This window comes from Phyllobates terribilis, unplaced genomic scaffold, assembly GCF_046119375.1.
Source record: "Phyllobates terribilis strain yellow unplaced genomic scaffold, ASM4611937v1 Scaffold_1__5_contigs__length_1240528914, whole genome shotgun sequence".
NCBI classification, from domain to species: domain Eukaryota; kingdom Metazoa; phylum Chordata; class Amphibia; order Anura; family Dendrobatidae; genus Phyllobates; species Phyllobates terribilis.
In genome coordinates, this window is record NW_027362761.1 from 367,283,318 (window position 1) to 367,305,652 (window position 22,335).

The following is a 22,335-nucleotide window of genomic DNA, read 5'->3' on the forward strand; positions in this document are numbered from 1 at the left end:
CCCTCTTTTCCCTCAACCATCTCAACGGGGCATGGTCTGACACCAACTTAAACTTCCGGCCTAGTAGGTAGTATCTTAGTGTATCTACTGCCCACTTCATGGCTAAACACTCTTGTTCTACTATTGCGTAGTTTTTCTCACAGGACGAAACCTTCCGGCTCAGATAGAGAATGGGATGATCTTCCCCATTTTCTTGAGAGAGTGTATGTATATATGTATGTGTATGTGTGTGTGTATGTATGTATATGTGTGTGTGTGTGTGTATATATATATATATATATATATATATATATATATATATATATATATATATATATATATATATATATATATATATATATATATATATATATATATATATATACAGTTATATGAAAAAGTTTGGGCACCCCTATTAATCTTAAGCTTAATGTATTATAAAAATTGGTATTTTTGCAACAGCTATTTCAGTTTGATATATGTAATAACTGTTGGACACAGTAATGTTTCTGCCTTGAAATGAGGTTTCTTGTACTAACAGAAAATGTGCAATCTGCATTCAAACAAAATTTGACAGGTGCATAAGTATGGGCACCCTTATCATTTTCTTGTTTTAAATACTCCTACCTACTTTTTACTGACTTACTAAAGCACTTTTTTTGGTTTTGTAACCTCACTGGGCTTTGAACTTCATAGCCAGGTGCATGCAATCATGAGAAAAGCTACTTAAAGTGGCCACTTGCAAGTTGTTCTCCTGTTTGAATCTCCTCTGAAGAGTGGCATCATGGGCTCCTCAAAACAACTGTCAAATGATCTGAAAACAAAGGTTATTCAACATAGTTGTTTAGGGGAAGGATACAAAAAGCTGTCTCAGAGATTTAACCTGTCAGTTTCCACTGTGAGGAACATAGTAAGGAAATGGAAGAACACAGGGACAGTTCTTGTTAAGGCCAGAAGTGGCAGGCAAGAAAAACATCAGAAAGGCAGAGAAGAAGAATGGTGAGATCAGTCAAGGACAATCCTCAGACCACCTCTAGAGAGCTGCAGCATCAACTTGCTGCAGATGGTGTCACTGTGCATCGGTCAACTATACAACGCACTTTGCACAAGGAGAAGCTGTATGGGAGAGTGATGCGAAAGAAGCCATTTCTACAAGCACGCCACAAACAGAGTCGGCTGAGGTATGCAAAAGCACATTTGGAGAAGCCAATTTCTTTTTGGAAGAAGGTCCTGTGGACTGATGAAACCAAGATTGAGTTATTTGGTCATACAAAAAGGCGTTATGCATGACGGCAAAAAAACACAGCATTCCAAGAAAAACACTTACTACCCACAGTAAAATTTGGTGGAGGTTCCATCATGCTTTGGGGCTATGTTGCCAATGCTGGCACCGGGAATCTTGTTAAAGTTGAGGGACGCATGGATTCCACTCAGTATCAGCAGATTCTTGACAATAATGTTCAAGAATCAATGATAAAGTTGAAGTTACGCAGGGGATGGATCTTTTAGCAAGACAATGATCCAAAACACCGCTCCAAATCTATTCAGGCATTCATGCAGAGGAACAATTACAATGTTCTGGAATGGCCATCCCAGTCCCCAGACCTGAATATCATTGAACATCTGTGGGATCATTTGAAGAGGGCTGTCCATGCCCGGCGACCATCAAACTTAACTGAACTGGAATTGTTTTGTAAAGAGGAATGGTCAAAAATACCTTCATCCAGGATCCAAGAACTCATTAAAAGCTACAGGAAGTGACTAGAGGTTGTTATTTTTGCAAAAGGAGTATCTACTAAATATTAATGTCACTTTTCTGGTGAGGTGCCCATACTTATGCACCTGTCAAATTTTGTTTGAATGCAGATTGCACATTTTCTGTTAGTACAAGAAACCTCATTTCAAGGCAGAAACATTACTGTGTCCAACAGTTATTACATATATCAAACTGAAATAGCTGTTGCAAAAACACCAATTTTTATAAAACATTAAGCTTAAGATTAATAGGGGTGCCCAAACTTTTTCATATAACTGTATGTATGTGTGTGTGTATATATATATATATATATATATATATATATATATATATATATATATATATATATATATATATATATATATATATATATATATACATATATATATACATATAGTGCCTACAAGTAGTACTCAACCCCCTGCAGATTTAGCTGGTTGACACATGCGGAATTAACTTGGCATTGTGACATTTGTACTGTAGATCAGCCTGGAAGTGGGAAATGCACTGCAGCAAATTTTTTTTTTTTTTTTTAAAACGTTAAAAGTTAATTCAGAGTGTCATTTATTATTCAACCCCTCAAACCACAAGAATTCTGTTTGGTCCCCCTAAAGTATTAAGAAGTAGTTCAGGCACCAAGAATAATGAGCTTCACATGTGTGGATTAAAGATCTCTTTTGCCAGCCTTTTCTGACTATTTAAGACCCTCCCCAAACTTGTGAACAGCACTCAGACATGGTCAACATGGGAAAGACAAAGGAGCATTCCAAGGCCATCAGAGACAAGATCGTGGAGGGTCACAAGGCTGGCAAGGGGTACAAAACCCTTTCCAAGGAGTTGGGCCTACCTGTCTCCACTGTTGGGAGCATCATCCGTAAGTGGAAGGCTTATGGAACTACTGTTAGCCTTCCACGGCCAGGACAGCCTTTGAAAGTGTCCTCCCGTGCCGAGACCAGGCTTGTCCGAAGAGTCAAGGCTAACCCAAGGACAACAAGGAAGGAGCTCTGGGAAGATCTCATGGCAGTGGGGACATTGGTTTCAGTCAATACCATAAGTAACGTACTCCACCGCAATGGTCTCCGTTCCAGACGAGCCCGTAAGGTACCTTTACTTTCAAAGCGTCATGTCAAGGCTCGTCTACAGTTTGCTCATGATCACTTGGAGGACTCTGAGACAGACTGGTTCAAGGTTCTATGGTCTGATGAGACCAAGATCGAGATCTTTGGTGCCAACCACACACGTGACGTTTGGAGACTGGATGGCACTGCATACGACCCCAAGAATACCATCCCTACAGTCAAGCATGGTGGTGGCAGCATCATGCTGTGGGGCTGTTTCTCTGCCAAGGGGCCTGGCCATCTGGTCCGCATCCATGGGAAGATGGATAGCACGGCCTACCTGGAGATTTTGGCCAAGAACCTCCGCTCCTCCATCAAGGATCTTAAGATGGGTCATAATTTCATCTTCCAACAAGACAACGACCCAAAGCACACAGCCAAGAAAACCAAGGCCTGGTTCAAGAGGGAAAAAGTCAAGGTGTTGGAGTGGCCTTGTCAGTCTCCTGACCTTAACCCAATTGAAAACTTGTGGAAGGAGCTCAAGAATAAAGTCCACATGAGACACCCAAAGAACCTAGATAACTTGGAGAAGATCTGCATGGAGGAGTGGGCCAAGATAACTCCACAGACCTGTGCCGGCCTGATCAGGTCTTATAAAAGACGATTATTAGCTGTAATTGCAAACAAGGGTTATTCCACAAAATATTAAACATAGGGGTTGTATAATAATTGACCCACACTTTTATGTTTAAAATTTAATAAAATTCAACTGAGCAACATAACTTTTTGGTTTGTAAGATTTATGCTTCTGTTCATAAAACCTACTCTCGTTTGCAGTTTGAAGGCTCTAACTTATTTGCATCTTATCAAACCAGCTAAATCTGCAGGGGGTTGAATACTACTTGTAGGCACTGTGCATATATGTATGTATGCATGTATGTATGTATGTATATGTGTATGTGTATATATATATATATATATATATATATATATATATATATATATATATATATATATATATATATATAAAATATAAATAAATATAATATATATTACACACACACACACACACACACACACACACACACACACACACACACATATATATATATATATATATATATATATATATATATATATATATATACAGTACAGACCAAAAGTTTGGACACACCTTCTCATTTAAAGATTTTTCTGTATTTTCATGACTATGAAAATTGTACATTCACACTGAAGGCATCAAAACTATGAATTAACACATGTGGAATTATATACTTAACAAAAAAGTGTGAAACGACTGAAAATATGGGTTATATTCTAGGTTCTTCAAAGTAGCCACCTTTTGCTTTGATGACTGCTTTGCACACTCTTGGCATTCTCTTGATGAGCTTCAAGAGGTAGTCACCGGAAATGGTCTTCCAACAATCTTGAAGGAGTTCCCAGAGATGCTTAGCACTTGTTGGCCCTTTTGCCTTCACTCTGCGGTCCAGCTCACCCCAAACCATCTCTATTGGGTTCAGGTCTGGTGACTGTGGAAGCCAGGTCATCTGGCGTAGCACCCCATCACTCTCCTTCTTGGTCAAATAGCCCTTACACAGCCTGGAGGTGTGTTTGGGGTCATTGTCCTGTTGAAAAATAAATGATGGTCCAACTAAATGCAAACCGGATGGAATAGCATGCCGCTGCAAGATGCTGTGGTAGCCATGCTGGTTCAGTATGCCTTCAATTTTGAATAAATCCCCAACAGTGTCACCATCAAAGCACCCCCACACCAACACACCTCCACCTCCGTGCTTCACGGTGGGAACCAGGCATGTAGAGTCCATCCGTTCATCTTTTCTGTGTCGCACAAAGACACGGTGGTTGGAACCAAAGATCTCAAATTTGGACTCATCAGACCAAAGCACAGATTTCCACTGGTCTAATGTTCATTCCTTGTCTCACACTCTTCGCATTCTCTTGATGAGCTTCAAGAGGTAGTCACCGGAAATGGTTTTCACTTCACAGGTGTGCCCTGTCAGGTTTAATAAGTAGGATTTCTTGCCTTATAAATGGGGTTGGGACCATCAGTTGTGTTGTGCAGAAGTCAGGTGTATACACAGCTGATATTCCTACTGAATAGACTGTTAGCTGCTTTTTTCTTGCCATAATACAAATTCTAAGTAAAGAAAAACGAGTGGCCATCATTACTTTAAGAAATGAAGGTCAGTCAGTCAGAAAAATTGGGCAAACTTTGAAAGTGTTCCCAAGTGCAGTTGCAAAAACCGTCAAGCGCTACAAAGAAACTCGCTCACATGAGGACCGCCCCAGGAATGGAAGACCAAGAGTCACCTCTGCTTCTGAGGATAAGTTTATCCGAGTCACCAGCCTTTGAAATGGCAGGTTAACAGCAGCTCGGATTAGAGACCAGGTCAATGCCACACAGAGTTCTAGCAGCAGACACGTCTCTACAACAACTGTTAAGAGGAGACTTTGTGCAGCAGGCCTTCATGATAAAATAACTGCTAGGAAACCGGCAACAAGCAGAAGAGACAAGTTTGGGCTAAAGAACACAAGGAATGGACATTAGACCAGTGGAAATCTGTGCTTTGGTCTGATGAGTCCAAATTTGAGATCTTTGGTTCCAACCACCGTGTCTTTGTGCGACGCAGAAAAGGTGAACGGATGGACTCTACATGCCTGGTTCCCACCGTGAAGCACGGACGTGGAGGTGTGTTGGTGTGGGGGTGCTTTGATGGTGACACTGTTGGGGATTTATTCAAAATTGAAGGCATACTGAACCAGCATGGCTACCACAGCATCTTGCAGCGGCATGCTATTCCATCCGGTTTGCGTTTAGTTAGACCATCATTTATTTTCAACAGCACAATGACCCCGAACACACCTCCAGGCTGTGTAAGGGCTGTTTGACCAAGAGAGAGAGTGATGGGGTGCTACGCGAGATGACCTGGCTTCCACAGTCACCAGACCTGAACCCAATCGAGATGGTTTGGGGTGAGCTGGACCGCAGAGTGAAGGCAAAAGGGCCAACAAATGCTAAGCATCTCTGGGAACTCCTTCAAGATTGTTGGAAGACCATTTCCGGTGACTACCTCTTGAAGCTCATCAAGAGAATGGCAAGATTGTGCAAAGCAGTTATCAAAGCAAAAGGTTTCTACTTTGAAGAACCTAGAATATAAGACATATTTTCAGTTGTTTCACACTTTTTTGTTTAGTATATAATTCCACATGTGTTAATTCATAGTTTTGATACTTTCAATGTGAATGTACAATTTTCATAGTCATGAAAATACAGAAATTTCTTTAAATGAGAAGGCGTGTCCAAACTTTTGGTTTGTACTGTATATGTATATATGTAAAAAAGCACAGCAGCTAACAAAATGCAAAGAGAAATTTGCACTGTTTGAATGAGGGTTTTAGAAGTCTCATTCATTTTGTGCTACTGTGAAATGCTGTATTCTATCCACATTAAAAAATGCAGCAAAAAGTCATATGTGAACATACCCTAAGACTTCCATACTCTGCTTTAAGGAGAGCCAGTATTTCCCTCATGCAGCCTACTGTTATGGACAGTGGATAAAACTAAACTAAAATCCAAATCTAAAAGATTAGATGAAATGTCATTAATTAGGTTTTAAAGTAAAGATCTGGAAGGACAAAAAGTGCAATAGAGTCTTACCTGGATAATATGTTGGGAAAATATGGGCAAAAATGCTCACCTGGTCGGGTTGTGTGCTCACAACCATTATAAAGGCATGGGCTGCTGTAGACCCAAGATAATGGAAACAAAAAGAGCTGGAATCAAATGGGTTAAAACTGCGTTGCCTTTGGAAGGATGAGGAGAAGACTGAAATCAAAGAATTGCGGTTTATTGGTCAATGTGTTTCAAAGTATCAAACTTCATCAGGACAAACCACAGATCACTGTGGTTTGTCTTGAAGAAGTTTGATACTTCAAGAATTGCGGTTTATTGGTCAACGCGTTTCGAAGTATCAAACTGATCTGTGGTTTGTCCTGATGAAGAAGTTTGTCTCCTTATCATCCTTCCAAAGGCAACGCAGTTTTAACCCAATTGATTCCAGCTCTTTTCATTAATTAGGTTTTAAAAGGTTCTTAGTTTGTTTATTCAGGTTCAGAGTGAAATGGAAGTTATCTGCTTCCTTACCTTGGTAAGACATTACATAAGTGACATAATAGAAAAATGACATGGACTTGTATAGAGAAAAAGTCAAGTAACTGCATTTGTTTTTCCTCAGGCGGTTGGTGGACCGATTAGAGGATATGAGGAAGACTGTGACGGGAGATGGTGTTAATCGTTGCATCCTCTGTGGAGAACAGTTGGGCTTGCCTGGATCAAAGTGTGTTGTCTGTGAAGACTGCAAAAAGGTCATCATCATTATTTCTAATCAGCAGCATAAGATTTTACTATTAGGAACCTTTTCAAAATTTCAATATTTGAAAGTTCTTTTATACAACATATTTCAAAGAATATTTTCTGTAATGTCATGTACAAGCAGAAACACAGCTAGCACAATGTGTATGCGGAAATAAAAGCTGAAAAATATAGCTCCAATAATGAGTCTATAGGTAAATTTCAGGAGTGAATATTAGCAATTGAAACTTTTGAGAATTATAAGGATAGTTAAAGGAAGTTTTTTTATTTATTTTTAGAAAACTTAAAAGCAATATCTATATAGATAGAAAATTGGAACAGCACCATCAAAAATAACTATGGGAGCAAAACCTCAAACAACTTGTCCAGTTTTAGTATAAATAAAAATAAGAAAAGCAGGCAGCACTCCAAAAATTAAACGGGAAAAAGTGGACTTTATTAGCCAATATGGTGTGGCACACGATATGAGCTAATAATCCACTTTTTACTTTTTTTTAAGTTTTTGAGTGCTGCCTGCTTTTTTTATTTCTATCTATGTATCTATCTGTCTACAGTGGCTAGCGAAAGTATTCACCTCCCTTGGTTTGCATCAGTTCATGTGAATGACATGCCTACAACTGTGAACATATTTTTTTTGTGAAGCAAACAAATAGGACAACATAACTGAAAACTTCAGTGTGCATAACTATTCACCCCCCTAAAGTCCGTACTTTGTACAGCCTCCTTTTGAGGCAATTACAGCTGAAAGTCACTTTGGATAAGTCTCTGAGCTTTCCTCATTTTGCCACTGGCATTTTTACCTATTCCTCAAGGCAAAACTGCTCCAGCTCCTTCAAGTTAGATGGATTCCTCTGGTGAACAGCAATCTTCAAGTCTGACCACAAATTCACAATTTGATTATGGTCTGGGCTTTGACTAGGCCACTCCAAAACATTTACACGTTTACCCTTAAACCACTCAAGTGTTGCTTTATCAATACGCTTTGGGTCATTGTCTTGTTGGAAGGTGAACCTCCTTCCCTTTCTCAAATCTCTGACAGACTGAAACCGGTTTTGCTCAGGAATATGCCTGTATTTCGCACATTCCATCTTCCCCTTGACTCAGATCATTTTACCTGTCCCCACTGCCTGGTGCAGCATGATGCTGCCACCACCATGTTTCCCTGTGGAGATGGTGTTCTTGGGGTGATGAGCTGTGTTGGTTTGACACCAGACATAGCGTTTATCTTGGTAGCCAAAATATTCAATTTTGGTCTCATCTGACCAAAGCACCTCCCTCTATCCATACATTTGGGAGTCTCCCACATGTCTTTTAGCAAACTGAAAACAAGCCTTACACATTTTGTAAGGCTTTTTTTCTGCCCACTGTTCCATAAAGGCCATCTCTATGAAGTGTACGGCTTATTGTGGTTGTATGGACAGTGTGGAAACATGGGGGTCTCCCATGGGCATAATACTAATCAGGCAATAACCATATAGAACAGTCCCAGCACATACCCAAGATGGTGCAAAATTACAGAGTCTCACATTTCTGCAGGCACCCCGGGATTTGAGCAGCTTCGATTTTGAGGCTTCCAGGGCCAACAACCACAACCAGTGGCTCCCCGCTTTTGGTGGACACCCACAGAGAGGAGGTAGCGGCAAGCTTAGGAAGCTGACAGTCCATTGAGGTATGTGGCCAGGAGACCCGAAGATCCCAACCTGGCTTCTCCGAAGATATCCATGGAACCAGGTGACCGGTGGGTCCCAACCTGGCTACCCCAAACATCTTCATGGGACCAAGTGACCTGATTGTCCCAACCTGGTTTCCGCTAATGTATCCAATGGGTTCTGTGATAGTCAATGGCGCAGATCCGTATTCCTCCAGCCAGGGCCATGGTCCTTCAGGCTGGCATCCTATAGAATCCAAATCTGTGTCCCTCTGTATGGAGCCATGTGCCCTAGCTGCTGCTCTGGCAATTCACTCTGATTATGACAAGTCTCTTTTGGCTGTGACTTTGTAAAGGTCGGTCTCATCATTCACTGGGCAGAGGGAAAGGTGGCAGGGGCTCATGTCTCATTGTTTGAGCATTTAATCAATTTGCATAGTTTGTCTTCCTGTTTTGTGAGTTAACAAGCTAGCTGGCCTGGGACAATATGTAATTAGCATATTAGCAAACATAATTGTTCCATGACCCTCAGTTCCTGTCCTCCAGAAATAACAAACAATAAGTTGCAGTAAATATCAACTTAAGTGTCAACATTCAGGCTTATGCAAATAATAGTCTGTGCTTCTTGACCAACCAAAGAAAAACACATAAATTCAAACATAACATTAACATAAAGATAATAGCATATTTCTCATGGCCTGCTGAATTTACGTCTGGATAATTAAGAAGAAAAGCTGTGTCGTCACAGACAGATACTCCAGCTCTGCTTTGGAACTCTGCAGCTCCTTCAGACCTTTGGTCTCTGTGCTGCCTCTGATTAACACCCTCCTTGCGCAAGCTGAGAGTTTTGGTTGGCAGCCCTCTCTTGGCAGGTTTGTTGTGGTACCATGTTCTTTCCATTTGATAATGGATTTGATGGTGCTTTATGGGATCATCAGAGATTGGGATATTTTTTTAGAACCCAACTCTGACTTGTACTTCTCAACAACTTTGCCCCTGACTTATTTGGAGATCCTCTTGGTCTTCATGGTGTTGTTTGGTTAGTGGTGCCTCTTGCTTAATGGTGTTGCAGCCTCTGTGGCCTCTCAGAAAAGGTATGTGTGTGTGTGTGTGTGTGTGTGTGTATATATACTGACAGGCCATGTGACACTTAGATTGGATACAGGTGGACTTCCTTTCACTAAGCATGTGACTTATGAAGGTAATTGTTTGCACCAGTAATTTTTAGGGTTTCATTGCAAAAGGGGTGAATACATATGCACATGGCAATTTTTAGTTATTTGATGCCATAAATTAAATTTATGCCTACATTTTTCTGACTTCACTTCACCAACTTAGACTATTTACTGCTAATGCATCACACACAAATCGGCTTACAAAAATATTTAAGCACAGGTTGTAATGTAACAAATAGGTAAAAAGCCAAGGGGGGTTAATACTTTCGCAAGCCACTCTATCTATCCTATCTGGCTAATATGTCACTTCTACTCTTTCTACTATATCTACCACTAATTTAGGATATTATACTTGATTTTAACAGAATGTTTGCACAAACTGTGGAGTACAGACCAACAGTCGCCCCCATTCTATCTGGCTTTGCAAAATATGTAGTGAGCAGCGTGAGGTAAGTGGCACATATACAAGTCCTGATTTGAACACTTCGTGAATTTGCTCCACATCCCAATACTGACTGCACCAGCATTTTTTTTATGTAGCCAATTTCCAATGGTAAGCAATGACAAAACTGAAAATCAGTTTAGTTCAAATTGACTTACAAATAATAGCAAATTGGTAAATTATAAAATATCTTAAATATACTCCTACATTTCAATAACAAGATTTTCCACGTTAATTCGTGTATTCCTTACAGAACCTACACAAATGTTGTTCATAGCCTAAATTAGGTTGTAGAAGCCTACATTAATTTCAGTCAAATTTCTCAAATATTATGGTATTGGTGGTATCCTTATACTGAATTAAGTATTTTCCATCAGACTTTTTTTGGGGGTGAGTTTCACATTTGAAAGATTACTTTAATAGCTGCTTTGAAAAATGTTAATTGAATAGTAACCAAAGTATGGAACTGATGCATGTTAGATAGCTACACATGTGAATGGTTACATTGAGAAAGTCTTTGATCTTGGACCACAACAGCAGTAATTTTCAGGCAAGAACTGAATCAGGCCTTAAAAAAGGCAGCAAATACTCTGAGATTGCAAACTTTAGGGAACAGTTTACGGGTTCACAAACTGGTGATTAAGTAGATCTGTTAGACTTACGCTGTAGAACAGACATCCAATAAATGTGTCAGGAAGTGGTGACTGTACCAGCTCCCTGCACTGCACCAATGACAAGAAGAAAGCGGCTACAGGGAGAATATAAGTTCATTTTCTTCCTGTAGTCACTGCTCCAGTAAAACTCTATAAGTGTTCCAAATTTACCGGCAAATTGTCCCTTTATCTGCAGGTAAATAGCATTTCTGGACTTGAATGGTTCCCTTTAAAGCATGATTTCCTTGCATAGCATAAAATTTCCTGGCATAGCATAAAACCACTGTATGTTTGGCTGATGTAGAGGTAAAACTTTAGGCTTTGTCTAGTCTAAACCTGTAACATAGCGTGGTATTCTCATAAGAAATATTTATGGCATATCCACATAAATGTGTCTTGTGTGTTATGGTTATGAGGAATTACATGACTTATCTTTTGGCCAGCCTTATATGACTTGGGTTCAAACTGGATTGGCACTGCGTGCTGACATATAAAAAAAGGGAAACCAGTCATGCTATGTCATTGCCCGCCTTCAGTTTTATCCAAATGAGGAAATGGTGGAGAACCCCTATAAAAACCGCTCCTCCTGTACCAGTCGCTGTCACATTGTGTTCAAGATTATTGTACTTGTTTTTGCTATGAATACCCCTTTTCACATGTAAAGCGCCATGGAATAAATGGCGCTATAACAATAAATAATAATAATAATTAATATTTTTCTTAATATCCTTAGGTGTGGAAAAGATCTGGAGCATGGTTCTTTAAGGGCTTTCCAAAACATGAACTTCCTCAACCAATGCCAGTGAGCAAGCAAAAAACCCAGAATCCGCCAAGTGACTCAACCACAACAGAAGTTCAAGCTCCAGAACAAAAACGCTACCCCCGTGGCCAAAGTCGAGGTAACAAAATCAACACGTTTGAAGTGACTTTGTGGGGCCTCAAAACTACATTCAAGAAGTTTATTAACCCTTTAGATGCTTCACAGGAATTAAAGCAATGTGGAAGGAAAAAATAAACATTTTAATTTTTCCCACAAAAATGTTCATTTAGCCCAGAATTCTGCAAGGGTAACAGGAGAAAATTGGCCATACAACTTGTTGTGCAATTTCTCCTGAGTACGTCAATACCCTATATGTGGTGTAAAACTACTGTTTGGGTGCACAGCAGGGCTCGGAACGGAAGAAGCGCCATTTGAATTCTTGAGCGCAATTTTAGCTGGAACAGATTGCTGATGCCATGTTGCATTTGAAGAGCCCCTTACATGTCTAAACAGCAGAAACCCCTACAACTACATCTCTTAAGGATTTTATCTAGGGGTGTAGTGCGCCCTGAGGCATTTCACAAAATTGTTTAGCATTGGGCTGAGTCAATGGAAAATTACAATTTTTTCCACTAATATGATACTTTGGCCCCAAGTTTTCAATTTTCAAAAGGGATAATAGGAGAAATTGTGTAACATATTTTGTGATCCATTTTCTCCTGAGTACGCCATTTTATAAATTACACCCCTCTGGGAATTTATCTGTAAGCGCAGTGACTATTTTGACTCCATGGGTATTTGCCAGAAACAAGCAGCAATGAAAATTGCAAATCTGCCAATGTAGTGCCCACACTGTAGAGCCCAGCAGTGGTGTAACTAGGGACCGATGAGTCCCGGTGCAAAATTTGGACCTGGTTCCCCCTGCTTCTTGGTCAAATGTATGGGCCCTTGTAGTGTTCCAAATCCAAAAAGGACATAAGAGTTCACCCTCTCCCCCATTATGCAGTCATGCCCCACATCCTGGGCTCCTTCCTGGTATATATATAATACGCCCCTCATCCTCAGCTCTATCCTAGTATATACGTCCCCTAGCTCCATAAAAAAAATAATATATATATATATATATATATAAATATATATCCCCTAACCTGGTGTATGTGTATATATACATATGTATATCTATAACCCCGACCCTGGTATATATATCCTCATCCTGGGATAGATATAGATACATACATACCTGGATAGGTGGTATATGTTCTCCATCCTGGTGTATGTGTCACCCATTCTGCCGCTGTTCTTTAATGTATAGAAAAAAAAACAAAACTACTTACCCTTCCCTCCGCTCCTTCACTGTGTCCTCTACTGAAATGTGCAGCTGACTTCAGCGTGCAAGTGACAGGAGCGCATGACATCAGTGCCATGCGCCCTGAGTCACGTGCATGCCGATGTCAGCTGCTGGTCTCTGATTGGCTGGCAGCATTTATTGCAGCTCACAGACCTGGTGGATGATTGCACCACAATACACTTCAGCTGAGATTTGCGCTGGCGATGGCTGGCCCCTCACCCGCACTGGCCTGTTTGCGGTCTCTACCTCTGCGATCACGATCTTTATGCCCCTGGTGCCCAGTACATTATGCCCAGCTCGTGCTTCAGGAGACATGCACCCCGTATATTAAGCGGGCTCTCTTTGCTACAGAAATGCCAAACAGGGATGCTAACTGCTTTTTAGGCACTCTATGGGTCTCAGAAGGGAGGGGAGCATTTGGATTTGGGAGAGCAGATTTCACTGGATTTCTTTTGGGGGTTAAGAAGCCATAGCGCTTTTCCAGAGCCTTTGTGCTACTAGTGACATGGAAGCCCCCTATGTTTCCATTGACAGATGATGGACCTGAGTGGGGACTTGCTTTTTTTGTGGATTGAGTTGAAGCTTTTATTGGGAGCATTTTACATAACATTTGGGATCACATTTATCCCGTGCTCTACACTGAGCACTTGCATCAGGGTTTCCATCTAAATCTATGAACGACGTGATTCAGATGAAACCCCCAATGGATCCATTCACTATAATGAGGCAGCAGAGTTACTCTAGACTCCATCTGGCCTCTGTTGAGCAATGTCCTTCTTTTCAGAGGTGCACATAACTGTGTCCGACCATGCTTATATGCACGCTTAAAAAGACAGACACCATTGGATCATAGGCCAGACGGTGACCAGTGTCTCCATCTGCTTCATTTTAGGGAATCTTCTGCCAGAGGTTCTGTCTGAATCACATATTTCAGAGATTTACACAGAAACACCGGTGTAAGTGCACAGCATAGAGCGCAGGATAAATGTGAGCTGCGTATTACTGCAATCTTTGGCAGGTAGAATGAACAAATCAATAGCAAGTGAAAAATTTGGTTTTCTTTATTTTTTATGATGTTTCATAAACACCATGGCGAATTACAATCACATGATGCCGATCGGAGCAGAGAGGGAGCTTCCTCCCTCTGCTATGCCGATCGATGTCGCTGTCACTATTGACAGCAGCATCAGAGGCGTTAAACGCTTTTGATCGGCGCTATCACTAATCGTGGGCATTGCCGCAGGGTGTCAGCTCTAATATAGCGCTGACACCTGCTTTTGATTGCGCTGGCGCTCGGAGTGAGCCTGCATGGTGATTGTCATGCCATACGTGTACGGCAGTTTGCAGGAATGCACCTGATTTCATATAGTGTCGGCGTATTCCATTATATGTCATATTACTGTAAAATTCCTTTGCAAAACATTCTGAAGGTGGCATATGGTGCTAAAATGAGGCACCATATGGTAGAGCTGGTCTGTAAAATCGCATTTTGTCACAGAGGATCTGAGTACATGTCATTTAGTCTCACTGGCTTGGACTGGTCCATTGGGGACCAGGTGAATTTCCTGATGGGCCCCTGTGCAGGAGTGGGTGTCCCACATGAACAGTGCTTGGGACAGTACACATAATGCATTATTTAAAGATGAAAGTAGCGTCTCATTATTCATTTAAAGAGAACCCATCACCATGAAAATACAGTGCAATCTATAGGTACCATAGAGCAGGGGGAGCTGAATAGATTGAATAAATAGTTTAGGGAGAATAGACTGTGTAAGGCCACGTTCACATGTTCAGTATTTAGTCAGTATTTTACATCAGGATTTGTAAGCCAAAACCAGGAGTGGAACAATCAGAGGAAAACATAATAGAAACACGTCACCACTTCTGTATTTTTCTCCTAGTCCTGGTATTGGCTTTCAAATACTGATGTAAAATACTGACCAAATACTGAACGTGGTCTAAGGGCTCGCACTCATCAGCGTAAATAAAATCACTCCGATGTTCCTGAAAAGTAGGAAGAGTGTCATAAGAGTACAATGCGATTTTTTTTTTCAAGTCGCATCAGTATGCAATGCGTTTTTAACATCAGTCATTGTCTGTAATTTAAAGCTAGTTTTCTAAGTAACAAAGCAATCTTATATATACAGATGCTTCTCACAAAATTAGAATATCCTCAAAAATTGTATTTATTTCACTTCTTCAATACAAAAAGTGAAACTCCTATAATATATAGAGTCATTAGAAACAGAGTGGTCTATTTCAAGTTGTCAATTCAGTAAATTAGAATACTTTATAACAGCTTGAAACATGTTTTTAAAATCCGAAATGTTGGCCTACTGAAATGTATGTTCAGTAAATGCACTCAATACTTGGTCGGGGCTCCTTTTGCATCAATTACTGCATCAATGCGGTGTGGCATGGAGGCGATCAGCCTGTGGCACTGCTGAGGTGTTATGGAAGCCCAGGTTGCTTTGATAGCAGCCTTCAGCTCGTCTGCATAGTTGGGTCTGGTGTCTCATCTTCCTCTTGACAATACCCCATAGATTCTCTATGGGGTTAAGGTCAGGCGAGTTTGCTGGCCAATCCAGCAGAGTGATAATGTTGTTTTTAAACCAGGTATTGGTATTTTTGGCAGTGTGGACAGGTGCCAAGTCCTGCTGGAGACTGAAATTTCCATCTCCAAAAAGCTTGTCGGCAGAGGGAAGCATGAAGTGCTCTAAAATTTCATGGTAGATGGCAGCGCTGACTTTGGTCTTGATAAAACACAGTGGACCTACACCAGCAGATGACATGGCTCCCCAAACCATCACTGATTGTGGAAACTTCACACTAGACCTCAAGCAGCTTGGATTGTGTGCCTCTCCACTTTTCCTCCAGTATCTGGGACCTTGATTTCCAAATGAAATGCAAAATTTACTTTCATCTGAAAACAACACCTTGGATCACTGAGCATCAGTCCAGGTCTTTTTCTCCTTGGCTCAGGTAAGACGCTTCTGGCGTTGTCTATTGGTCATGAGTGACTTGACACAAGGAATGTGACACTTATAGCCCATGTCCTGGATACGTCTGTGTGTGGTGGCTCTTGAAGCAATGACTCCAGCAGCAGTCCACTCCTTGTGAATCTCCTCCAAATTTTTGAATGGCCTTTTCTTAACAATCCTTTCAAGGCTGTGGTTATCCCAGTTGCTCATGCACCTTTTTCTACCACACTTTTTACTTCCACTCAACTTTCCATTAATATGCTTGGATACAGCACTTTGTGAACAGCCAGCTTCTTTTGCAATGACCTTTTGTGGCTTACCCTCCTTGTGGAGTGTGTCAATGACTGCCTTCTGGACATCTGTCAAGTCAGCAGTCTTCCCCATGATTGTGGAGCCTACTGAAACAGACTAAGGGACCTTTTTAAACACTTAGGAAGCCTTTTCAGGTGTTGTTTTTATTAGTTATTCTAATTTACAGAGATAATGAGTTTTGTGTTTTCATTGGCTGTTATCCATAATCCACATTAACAGATTGGGCAGCACAGTAGCTCAGTGGCTAGCACTGCAGCCTTGCAGTGCTGGGGTCCTGGGTTCAAATCCCATGAAGGACAATATCTGCAAGGAGTTTGTATGTTCTCCCTGTGTTTGCGTGGGTTTCCTCCAGGTTCTCCGGTTTCCTCCCACACTCCAAAGACATACCGATAGGGAACATAGATTGTGTGCCCCATTGCGGACTGCAATGATAATGTATGTAAAGTGCTGCTGAATATGTTGGCGTTATATAAAAATAAAGATTATTATGATTTATATAAACACTTGAAATAGATGACTCTGTTTGCAATGACTCTATATGATGAGTTTCACTTTTTCTATTGAAGAACTGAAATAAAATTTTTGATATTCTAATTTTGAGAGGAACCTGTAGATAGAATAAATAGTATAGATATCCTGTAGATATTTAATGTCACAAGCCCTCTGCATATAATAAACTAGCTCCCTTTATTGCTTTTCATGTGATACTAAAGGGCCTTTTTAAACCTACTAAATAACAATTTTTTTTTTTTTTTTTTTTAAATGATGTGAGATTCCTATTATTTTTACTAACCAATTAAGGGAAAGAAGACAGTTAGGGGCTAGTGTTAATATTCTGGGAAGGGGCCACTATCCATTGATCTTCTCAGCTTATTAATAACAGCTCACAGCTGTCTGAGCAGCCTTTACTGGTTATTAAAAAGGGGGGCTCCCCAAAAAAACGAAATGGGAGCCCCTCTATTTTTAATAACCAGCAAAGGCTGAACGGACAGCTGCGGACTGATAATAGCCTGGGAAAGGGCCATGGATATGAGTGCCCTCCCAGACTAATAACACCAGCCCTCAGCTGCTCCAGAAATGGCGCATCAATTAGATGCACCAATTCTGTCGCTTAGCCTCAGCTCTTCTCGCTTGCCCTGCTGCATTGGCAAGCTGGGTAATGGTTTTGGGGTTGATGTCAGCTGTGTAATATCTGCTGACATCAAGCCCAGGGGTTAGTAATGGACAGGTGTCTATAGTACACCCCCTTTACGAACCCCATATTCAATAGTAATAAACATACACACACAGAGAAAAGTCCTTTAATTGTACAAAACACTCCCTGACCCTCTTCCACCCATTTATTACCTTTTAAGTAAAAAAAAATAATCCAAGGTGGTCCACCATAAATTGATCCCACGACGATCCCCAACTCTGCTATATCCAGAGGCTGTGCTGAGTGGACACATGAGAAATGTTCTTGCTCACCAGGGCCACCGGGACACAGTGAAAGTGTCGTGAGAAAACGGCTGCTTTGACGAGTGGTGACATCATTAAGGTTACCACTGGTCAGAGCCAGTGGTTCTCACGGTAACCTCCGTGTGAGCCAGCCAGTACTATCCTATCTTGACGATTCACACTCTGAATTTACTGTACTCAGCCAATGAAATGTCGGGTTTCCTATGAGATGGGTGCATAAAAATCAGACGGCACAAGCATCGTCCTTGTGCCGTGCAATCTTTTTTCTCGCACCCATTGACTTACATTGGCGAGTGTCGTCCAATATATGCTGCCACTCGCAGCATGCTGCGATTTTCTTCTCGGTCCGATCCAAGCTGAGAAATCGCAGATGAACACTGAATCAGTGAATAACATTAGTCAGAGTGCAATGCGATTATTTATTTATTTTCTTATCGGATTGCACTCGTCCGATTTATATGCAGATGAGTATGAACCCTAACTTTTGTTTTCATCACTTAAACCTCTGTTCTTCTCGGGATTTTTGGTCTGATGGGCGGTCCGATTAGTGATTGACAGCTAAATCTGTATGAACATTTGTACAAAGAAAGCTGTCACTCACTGCTAGCACAACCCACTGGACCGAAAAACCCATATAGAGCAGAGCGTTAAATGATGAAAGCACAGATTATACTGAATATTTTCTCACAACTATTTATTAATGTTCTCCACTTCCTCAGCTCTGTAACATAATACCTGCAGATTGGACTGCATTTTCCTTGTGACAGGTTCCCTTTAACAACCTAGCCAGTATATTGTGTTGAAACATAGGTAAGTTTCTGAATCCAGGTCAGGTAATATTGCATGTAATTGAATGGTGGTCCCCCAGTATCAGTATTACTGGGTGGCCCCTGGCACCCCAGTCTGAAACTCCAGTAACATATTTTGTCATTTTTTCAGGCCACGTATCATTCTCTACATGAATAATGTATTTAGCGTCATTAGAAGATAATGGTGGTTTTAATTATAATTTCGTATAAAGATTGTAAATAATAGGAATATTCCATTATATGTGATAATCACCCAATGAATATATTTCTCCTTAATCTTTTCTCTTGCTAAGGACAGCATTTTAATATATTCCAAACTGCTTATTTAATCAGTGTATCCCATTTAAATTGAAAAAATATTTTACCTTCATATCAATCTTGCATTGTATGTCATTTTTTTCAGCTAATACACTGAATATATACTTGTTTGTGTTTAAGGTCAAGCAGAAATCACGGCTCAACCAGACCAGGAATCCTACGGTAAGAGAAAGTGAAGATGAAGACAGATACATTATGGGTAATGTGTCTCACCCGTTGAATGACAGATAATTAATTCAGAATTATCTTCCAGTTGTGATTATTGCTATGGCAACCAAGGTTAGATGCAGTTCTTCCAGTGGTCTAGCAAGGGATTAGCCTTCACTTGAAAATGAAGCACTTGAAATCTCATGTCTTTGCAAAGAGGATTGTTACTTCTTTGTGAAACTTTGAATTTTATAAAAGAATATGTTTTTTTTTCCCGTGCTACTTATTCATAGTAAAGACACATTTGGTTTTCATGTGCATAATTTGTCAGTAATAAGAGACAATTGAGGAAATGAGCTTCTGAAATTTCAATGCCAATCAGAGGCTCTATTCAGGTTTTTTAATCAAATTCATCATTTGCAAGGCAAAGTAGGAAATGAGGTTTGTGACTTGTCGGAGTAAGTGCATTTAGTTTTGAAGATACGTTTTTTTTCAGCATCCATGTCCTGTCCTAGATAAACTTGATTGTGACCCAGCAATGACCCATTTTCAGCTGCAGTTTTTAGATTTTTTTTTTATTGCTTGCAAGGCAATTTTTGAGCAATGTATTTATAGAAGTTCCTTTTTCATTCTCAATAGATCAGTGAAAAATATGTGCTATTTTACATGGATCTTGGCATGGAACAGATAAGACTGAATACAACATTAATAGAGGGGTATTCTAATTGGAGTTACATCATCCATGTCTAAGTGAGGGATCTCACCCCAGGATAACAGAAGCTCCATGTGGTTTATTCTTCCAGGAAATATGGTCACATCCATTCTCAGACTGAACGGAGAAGTGGCCGCATATGTGGTTGACTTTCTCTAATTTCAAGGGGTTGTCCACATTCAGAAAAGTGGATGCCAAATTCTGTAAAATGTCTAAAATAACAAACAAGGCAGATAATCACAGTGCCTAGGTTCAACGACGGCTTCCCACCTGTGCTTTGGTATCAATGATTTGGCTGCAGTGGTGACGTCACATTGACAGGGTGCATCACTGCTGCAGCCAATCACTGAACTCAGTGGTTTGTGCTGTCTATATCGTCACAGCAGCTGAGGTCAGCGATTAGCTACAGCAACATGGCTTAACCACTGTACCCAAAATAATGAAACCAGAGAGCACATGACATTCCTTTTCAAGACCTTGTAAAGGATGAGGGGGTTTCATTACAGGTGGAGGAAAGGCAGCTGAATAGGAAAGAGTTCTTTACGGTTAGAGCAGTCAAACATTGGAATGCCCTATCGCAAGAGGTAGTAATGACACATTATAAAGCATTTATAAAAGAGCTGGATGCTTTTCTCACAACAAATGGCATTGTGGGTTATAAATAATCTAGCGATAGAGAATGTATAACTGATGGAGGAAGGTTCAACTTGGTGGACCCAAGTCTTTTTCAACCTATGTAACTATTTGGGTTTTCTCACACTGGCGTATGTTCTCTCATACGAGAAAATTGGGCCGATTCTCCTAATGTCAGGGTATGATCTGAATGTCACCTTAGTGTGATCCGATTCTCTCGCATTAGAGAATCTTAGCACAGGTGCGGAGAAGATGAAGAACTTAATTTCTCCACCTTCTTCATTGTCTCTGTGCGAGTACATTGGATTGCATTCGGATGACATCTAAGTGTAGTCCAATGTTTCACACGCACCCATACACTTTTTTTTGGTGCGCGTGATCCGGATATGGTAGCTATTTGCAACATGCTGGGATTATTTTCTCATGCCAAATTGGCACTGTCCTATAGTATAACATTGTTCCGAGTGCTATTCGATAAAACATCAGAAAGCACTTGGCCATTATTCGCCAGTGTGAGCAAACCTCTTATGTAACTATGAGAGCCAGGGTAAGTATCTGCTTTGTTTGTTATTTTAGGCATTTTACAACGTTTGGGCTTCATTTTCCTGAAAGTAGAAAACCCCTTTAAGTTTATGGAAGTATACTAGATCCTTCTCCATTTAATCTGTGGCTAAGTGTTGACCCTTTTTTTTCCATTGTGTGTTTGGGGTTCTGAGGGTTCGTCATAAGCTTCTTATAATGCACCTAAAGACCCAAAGCTTTTAAAAGGGGTCTTACACCTTCACAAATCTTATCTCCTAAATGCTTTTATACATATAAAATAACAAATAGAGCATGTACTCCCCCTCTATGGGTCCAGCACCATCTGTCTGATGATGTAGACAGCATGATCCTATGAGTTCAGAGATTAGATGTAGTCGTAACATCATCGAACCAATGGCGGAGAGCCTCTGATGGACCAAGTGAGGGAAAGTACCTGCGGTGTTTATTTTATATGTATGAAATTGTTTGGGGCCAGATTTATGAAGGTTGAAGAAGCAAATATAGAATAGTATTTATATACATGCCCTAAAGTAAAGCTAAACTTATGGTAATCTACTGGGTACATTTACGTATTTGCTGATCACCCCTTATCCTGAGAGACTGTGTATTACCTATTCTTTATACTCCATAACACCCCATTTGCCATCTCTCAGACTTTGTGTATTACTATTTTTTGCTAGTATCACAATTAAAAAAGTGGCTGAAAGTAATCATCCCATAACATTATTTTTCATAATACTTTCTATGATTGAAAATCGGACAGTGGCACATGTTAGCACATTTGTGAATTCATTGTTTGATAGTTAGAATATAAATAGATTCAAAAGAAAAAAAGTCAAGTGTGGGTTTTCATGTGTGTTGTGTTCTTGTGTGTCATATGTGTTGTTTCACAATAAGGCCACATTCACACGTTCAGTATTTTACATCAGTATTTATAATCCAAAACCAGGAGTAGAATAATCAGAGGAAAAGTATAATAAAAACACGTCACCACTTCTGCATTTTTCACCCACTCCTGGTTTTGGCTTACAAATACTGAGGTAAAATACTGACTAAATACTGAACATGTGTATGTGGCCTAAAGAGAACTAGTAAGTAGTGAACAAACCTTTTTATAAACATAGGATGAGGTTATGTAGCTCTTAAGGCCCCCATACATATTAGCACACAGGAGCGCTTGGCTTGGCAGAGTGTTTTGGATTTTTCTGAG

The 22,335-nt window shown here is 40.3% G+C and overlaps 1 protein-coding gene across 2 annotated transcripts in view; it reads left to right on the forward strand.

Moving 5' to 3' along the window:
- The window catches only part of RPH3A (rabphilin 3A), a 472,799-nt gene that overhangs the window by 298,103 nt on the left and 152,361 nt on the right, over window positions 1–22,335 (forward strand). For both annotated transcript variants that reach the window (XM_073676355.1, XM_073676354.1), the window contains exons 5-8: window positions 7,050–7,179; window positions 10,375–10,458; window positions 11,838–12,003; window positions 19,211–19,252. In XM_073676355.1, coding sequence (XP_073532456.1) covers window positions 7,050–7,179; window positions 10,375–10,458; window positions 11,838–12,003; window positions 19,211–19,252 — 422 coding nt within the window. The remainder of the gene's footprint in view (window positions 1–7,049; window positions 7,180–10,374; window positions 10,459–11,837; window positions 12,004–19,210; window positions 19,253–22,335) is intronic.